This window comes from Phaethon lepturus, unplaced genomic scaffold (genome assembly GCF_000687285.1).
Source record: "Phaethon lepturus isolate BGI_N335 unplaced genomic scaffold, ASM68728v1 scaffold10696, whole genome shotgun sequence".
Lineage (NCBI taxonomy): Eukaryota > Metazoa > Chordata > Aves > Phaethontiformes > Phaethontidae > Phaethon > Phaethon lepturus.
In genome coordinates this window covers 26,758-34,065 of record NW_010545558.1, presented here as the reverse complement: position 1 = coordinate 34,065, position 7,308 = coordinate 26,758, and the positions used below count along the sequence as shown (strand labels likewise).

Sequence of the window (7,308 nt, the reverse complement as noted above, 5' to 3'; positions counted from 1 at the left end):
CAGCAGGACAAGTTTTCCTTGTTCTCCATCACAGTTGGTCAGTTCAAACTACAAAACATGGGTCTGTTGGGGCCTGCCACATTGCTTGAAAGGCTAAGAAGCAACAGAAGCTGGATCAGAGTTATGTACAAACGACCATAGTATCTCCTCAACATTAGCTACTTGAAAATGAATCTGAAGATGCTCAAATGTTTATGAAGAGCAATTAAATTTAAAATGTGTGAGGTCTGTAAGTGTTCCTCGGGCACATCACTGAAAACCACTCTTGCAAAAACCATCTCCACCTGTATTTCTGTATTGGGTCCCTTCATTACTGTGGCCGTTTTGACCATTAGGTATACAAGCCCCTCGTGCTAAATCTGACTCCGTAATCCCCTTTACATATATTTACTTTATATAAACACTAGTTTTGATTATCTATAGTTTCTAACCTCTGTTTGAATTATTTGTCTAAATCAGTAGAATGTCTTAGAAATTTAACAATACTTCTCTAAAATTACAAATTACCTTTCAGCTCCTTGTTTCTAAAATTTTCGTTCTTTTTTGATACAATGTTGTATTTCAATGAGAGCTGACACAGCAAACACTTCAAAAAAAACCCCAAACTGAACCAAACCAAAACTTAAAACAAATCAATCTCTACACTCCAGGGAAGAAAGATCATTTTCTGCCTACTGTACTTTCCCTGCACCATTGATAGCTTCATCACCAACACTAACATGGCCAAACAAGGAGGTTTCTAAAATTGTATCATCTATACCTGCCCTTGACTTCTTTCTTTCTTTTTTTTAAACAAGTGCAATGCTGGAAGACTTTCTTTAAGTGTAACTATATTAACAGGAATGCGGTATTAATAGCAAGAAGTTTAATTCCGACAATTGCATTTAGGCACAAAAGAAGACAACACAGCTAAGTGCCCAAATTCCTTTGGGCCAATTTAAACCATTTATTTCCAACATATATTAATGAAACACTTCTAAATGGCAATATTTCCATCAATTAGTTTTCTTATCCAGGAAGTCTTCAAGTATTTCAAAGAGAAATTAATGAAGCATATACGTAATCTTTTAAAAATATACAAAAAACCTGTATGCAAGGTTTCTTCAATTTTTAGTTATATTACTGCCTTCTTTACCAACACGGATATGTTTTACAGACTTCTGTGGAATTAAAAACATTAAGAACACTTAGTCTCAGTAATAGACCTCTGTAGAAGTGTTTTTCTTATTTATAAATACAACCATAATTATGACTACTTTTTGTAGCCATCTTCAGCACTTCTGTTATCTTTAAGAGATACCATGATACAAAACAAACTGCCCCAAAACCATCAATTTCTTCCTTACGTGTTTCCAAGGTGTAGTTTTTCAATCATAATACAAACCAGTATTTGTTGTGGCAGAAGAAGAGAGTGATTATTATTCTAGTTAGTTCAAAATTCACCACCATAATTAAGTTACCTTTTGGGAAACTTTATGTGGATAGGAAACAGGCTCTAGTAACTTTAATAGATGTCACCAGTTAGAAGAAGAGAGACTAAAGCAAAGTCTGAGTAAAAACAAAGTTCACTTATTTGAATTTCTGCTTTTTCCTTGCCTGAAACTCTTCGGTTTTATTTTTGACAGATTTTATTAGCATTGATAAGGCAGGATCTCTCGCTTTCTTAGCAACCTCTCCTTTCTTTGCCATCTTGTTCTCCTGCACCTCGCTTGGCTCCTTAACATCTTGCTCCTTTCCTTCTCTTCGGCGAGCTTTCTCTTCCAAGATTTTTTCTACTGCTTTTGTCTTCTTGAAATTTGGATCTGAAGGATCCAAATTAAACAGGGGAGAAGTAAACATGGCTTGGAATCTTGTATCGGCAACATTTACCTGAAGGCAGAAAAGGAGTACTTAATTTAGATAACCTTTACACACAATAGCAAAGCTTTCAAATGCAATAAAACGTGAGCTGCTCAAGGAGCCATAGCTCATGAGATTGTTCACCACTCCCGGAACTCCTCCAGCCACAAAATCCCAGGGAGCGTGAAGCAGAGAGCCAGAAGATAGCATTGGTACAACAGGCAAGTGAATGCTTGTGCAAATCCTGTATATGCCTCTATCAGCAGACCAAGGAAAGATTTGTTGTTGAGAACTCACCAGGACGAAAGAAGCAGTGGACAATCAGAACAAACATACCAATGAGTATTTTAGGCAATGAGTTGTACAAGGCCTCGAGTAAATAGTGTCTTGTCATCTTACACAGTTTGAGTCTGTTCCCTTCAACACTGTATCAGCATATTTCTTGCTTTTTGAAAACAGCCTGTGACTCCCTAAAAAGGTGGATCTAGTTCTTCTCCTTCAGATAGAGTTAGGGAGAAGAAGGATATGAAACCACCAAATTTATCCTGAAAATAATTGATATTAACAAAGGTTCTAGCTGAGCCTCAAAAATCAAGAGTACACCATTACCTGGAAGTCATCTTCTAGTAATTCTTTCTTTTTCATTAAAAGTTTCTTTTTCTTCTTGCTCAAATTCTGTTGTTCTACAATCTTTTTATAATTAAAATGCTTTCTGGAGTCATCCTCATCATCCATCATAAGTAGGGCCATTTCAGCCTGTTAGAAAACAAGAAAGTCCACAATGAAATAAGTCTTCTATAAAAAATATAGCATCTTGTTAATAAAGTCTGTATGAGTCTACATACATATGAATAAGTTGAAATAGGGTTGTCAGGGCATTATTATTTCATCCACAACAACATTCTTTTACCATTTTGAGGTGTAATATTAAATACAGTAGTTAATTTCCTTTTTGTTAGATATAAAATAAGTGCAAATACCCACATTCAACTTTCAAACATACTAATAATCTAATCTGAAAATTGTACACAATAACTCAGAAATCATGAACAGATACTACTTTATATTGGCATTTATATAGCTATATATATATGAAATATATATAAAAATATATATGAACTCAATAAATTTCTTTAGTTAACTTGTTCTGAGAAAGAATGAAAAGCAAACATGCAATAGCAAAGAAGTCAATCTTCAAGGTTAAAATTCTACAGGACAAGGTTTGAAGACACAAATTTTCATACAATGCTGATGTTAAAAGTAAACGTTCAGCACCGCCCAACACGCAAACACACTGGGATAGCTTTAAAGCTAGAGGGATCATAGCTTAGCCAGTACGGCTTCTGCACCCTTCCCTTACTGTGCAACAGTCTTACCTAACTCTGTTGAGCCGTGTTCAACTATAAACTTCCAGAAAGATATCCTAGCATAATCTTAAGGCATCAAGGAGTGGACCATCTACCATTCTTCTTGGGTAATTTTTGTTCCAAAAGCTCTCGCTATTAAAATTATAGTTTTATTCTGTTGCTGTCCTATGGAATTCAGTCGTTCCACTCACAAACACATAACACAAATATTTGCAGAATTCAGGCAATGCAACATCTGTAATTCTTAATATTTTAAAACACTTTACCTTCTGTTTTTCAACTTCATCTTCATCTTCTGAGGTACCTTCAACTGATTCTGGCTTCTTCTTTAAACCTAAGTGCAAATATTGGACATGCACACATTTATTCTACCTATGAATAGAACCTCTAAGTGCATCTCATTTTCTTATCAATACTGAAATATCAAATGTGGAAGAAGGGTGGAAAATTAAGAAAAACCAGCTAGACTTAAAGCAATAAAAATCCACTATTTTCTTCAATTTGAGGAGGCAGCAATATTCAAATGGCATAAACAAGTTGACAAAACAAAACCAGTTAGAAAAAATGGTTTTACTGTATTTTTCATAGAGCAGCAGAGAGAAGTATCACAACAGTGCAGGCAAACATATGGCACTACTCCACTCCCATTAAAGAGCAATTCGTTTATATACTCATAAATGTAACTGAAGTGTCCTGCAGTTCTCAAATTGCTCATTCTTTCTACTTAAGTAGGCAATGTAGTAAATACTTTAGAATAAATAGCAAATGCGCATCTCTTTTCTGTATCCAGAATACAAGTCTACCAGCTGAGAAGAAAAGTAGAAACAGGTTTTAAAATTTAGTTGCAAGGCTAAAAGACCATATTGTGCTGTTAGCCATGCTAATGCAACAAACCCTTGCAAAAGTGACCTGAACAGAATCACAGGAATTAAAATATGACTGACTCTGTTGAGACTGAATATTCTTCTGATGAACCTCTCTTACTCTCTTAGAATTTACTTTAGATACACAGTGCTGATTAGACAGACATAATGAATAGTAACAGCCTAAGACATGAGTCAAACATAACTTTTAATGAAAAGAGACCCCTTTATAAGTCCTACAAAATCAAATTATTCTCTTTGGAACGCCTATAGACCTCAATCAAGAAAGAGCAGGAAAAGCAGAAGGTTTCCTGACCTGAACCACATACTCTGACCTTGGAGCTTGGAATTACATTCCCAGGCAATTTATTATAGTCCACTGGGGGTACTCTTAAGGAAGGTATTTGGCTCCATTTTGTTAAGCAGATTTGTAGTCAGACTAGAAATACAAACATGCCAGAAAAATGTCAAGTTATATCACCAAGTATACTCTGGAACTGGACACATTTCTTGAAGAACATTTTTTCTCCCTTGACTATTTCTAAATGGATTCCAAGCTGGAAATGGATTTCTAGAAGACACAAACCACCACCACTAAAAAAACCACAACAGTCCAGGTGCTCAATGTCATCAGCTCAAGAAGTAAACTGTTGATTTAGTAGTTCCAGAAAATGTGCAGGGAAGTCAGACTCAGATATAATATTGTTACCTAACCTACACAATTTACGTTAATGTGTAGAAGGGAGAAATAAATGTCTTATGTAAGACTTCAACAACTATGAAATCTTTTGTATCTTCCCAGAACTGGCTAAACTACAGAAAAAGAAATAGGGCACAAAGATACAAAGTGAAGACAATTATTCAAGAAGTTAAATCAGTAAATCTCTTAGGCTTTCCACCTATCCCCCAAAGAAGGGCCCTCAAGTCTTCTTCCCTTGTCGTTCACTTTATGTGGAATCACAGAAGTGAAAATAGCTTATCTTCATGCCCTCAGACTTCTGTTGCTGCAGATGGGGGTGAACCAGGTATCAAACTATGTATTTCTTACTATGACCCTATGCAGCTAATAAAACCAGCTTGGTACCTGAAATCAGCTGAGCGGTAAAAACTTTGCATCATGCTGAAAATAGTTTGGTTTCGGAATTCACACATACATAATTTTCTCTTTCTCCTGATGCAGTCCCTCTCCCCACATACATTCTGGAAGTCCCCCCACCTTTTGCACATGCGTGAATGTAAAACCGATGTAAGAGTCCTCCCCAATTGATCCCAAACCCTCAGATTTTACCTACCACCTAATCCCCACTGCCGTCTTTTAATCAGATTGGTCCACCCTACAGCAGTAGATACTTGTCTTCAATGCTATGTAGAACCGATAGCTGCCACCAGCCAGTCAGAAGAGCTTCTAATCTCTGCTGCATGCCCTGCTCAAGCTGCCAATTCAGCTCTTTCTCAGCTCAAGAATTTAGTTTGTGACATTCATTTTGCATATCAACAACTTCCCAGTGCTAACCGCAAAAAGCTAATCATAATTTTGAGACTTCAAATACAGAGACCAATCCCAGCCCAAAAACTCCTCTCAAAGACCTCTCGTCTGTCTTACTCAGAAGCTTGAAAGTCAGTCTCAGAAGCCTTGCAAAGACACACAGTAAATGAATCAGTGATACAGCTAAGACCTTTGTCTTTCAAGTATAGTTTCTACAACTATACCCAGATTTTGCTGTTAACCCCTTATATTCCCACAATCATACTGCTACCTTCCGGCATTAAAAAAGCCATTAATTTCTACATATATCATAAATTAGATAATGAGAAAGCATCTAGATGGTTTGGCACCTATAGGAGTTGTAATAATGTATAATGACATGTAGCACTTTTCCTCAAAGAAGGATCAACCGAAACTATATTTAATAGTCTAAAGTTCTCGGAAACTATTCAGTGATCTCCAAAAGCAGGACATTGCTCTCATGTTAATAAGCAATTACACGTTCAGCCATTAATCTTCCAACAGCTTAAGCTACAAAAGTCATTCTGTCCTACATAAACCTTTTCTGAGACTCCACAGAAACAGGTGCTTTAAGACGGAAATTGGCCAAGCCAAATGAAAGATTTACAAGACTTTTTGAAATAATATAAAACAAAAGTGAGAAGTGATTTTTTTTTTTTTTTAACTCGACGATACCAAACTAGAATCAGGGCTCAAATATATGCATCATTTTACAGTTTAGCCTGTGGTAGTGTTGAAAAACCACATAGGGATTATGCACATATGAAAACTTCATGCAAAGCCATGTACCATCATGAATTTCAGGCGTGCTAATTGGCACATATTCTTTGGGTATAGCAGGCACAAAGAATTTGCCTCACCCAAGACAAAGTATCCACAGTGTAAGAACCTCTGCCTGCTTTACAAACAGTTGTCAGGAACAAAGAGAAACCTATTGAATATACGCTTAAGCGGATCTCCCATATCTTCCCATTCTCCCGTCACAGCACTCAAATTTCTTAGGCCCTTTGTCTAACAGCTCCTAACAGCCTTGCTTCCCTTCAGTTGCCTCAGCTTGGCAAAAACTGACTTATACGAGGCCCATACACATTACAGTCAACAAGCAAATCCAGCACAGGAGCAAATACATCACTGCAAAAACCTAACGGCACTACTGTATCCTCACAGCTTCTGCTCTGGTGCACCTGAGCTGCAAACATAGCCTGTCGTATGGTTTTCCAGCATAACCTAGGATCATCTGACGGTCAGTTTAAGGGAGAAATTTCAATCTCTCAGGGGAATTGTGGAAGTCTTATGAAAGATTACGACCATTCAAGTTATTGCTGCCTGTACCCTAAATACAAAGCTGGCAGAGCTACAGCCTAGTTCAAAGAAGACTGTAACCCATTTTCCCCAACTGGATAAGAAGCTGTGCTTAAAAGCAACTCCAGGTATGAGACAGGGGATCTTCTGGATAAACTTGGTGAAAGCCAGACAAAGTTGTGCTGTGTAATCATCATTAAAATGTCAACTGGCTTGCAGCCAACCACTGTACTCCCCATTTAAAACTTCTCCAGGACTAGCCACATTCTGTTTTTCTCCTGTTTCTCCGTAGATTATCAGTAATTTTGCAGACAAAAGCTTCACTCCCTTAACCTTTATGTCTATTTCACTATCCTCAAAGTCCCCACAAACACTAAAAGTCTATTCTCCATATTAAAGACAAGAAGGTTTAAGAAAGTGCAGATATGAC

General features: G+C 37.0%; 1 protein-coding gene across 1 annotated transcript in view; it reads right to left on the bottom strand.

Annotated features, from left to right (window-relative positions):
- Positions 1-1,569: 1,569 nt before the first annotated feature.
- The window catches only part of ESF1 (ESF1, nucleolar pre-rRNA processing protein, homolog (S. cerevisiae)), a 32,074-nt gene continuing 26,335 nt past the window's right edge, over positions 1,570-7,308 (bottom strand). The window contains exons 11-13 of the mRNA XM_010288999.1: positions 3,473-3,540; positions 2,449-2,595; positions 1,570-1,869 (exon numbers count right to left, since the gene is read on the bottom strand). Of these exons, the coding sequence (XP_010287301.1) occupies positions 1,570-1,869; positions 2,449-2,595; positions 3,473-3,540 (515 nt within the window). The remainder of the gene's footprint in view (positions 1,870-2,448; positions 2,596-3,472; positions 3,541-7,308) is intronic.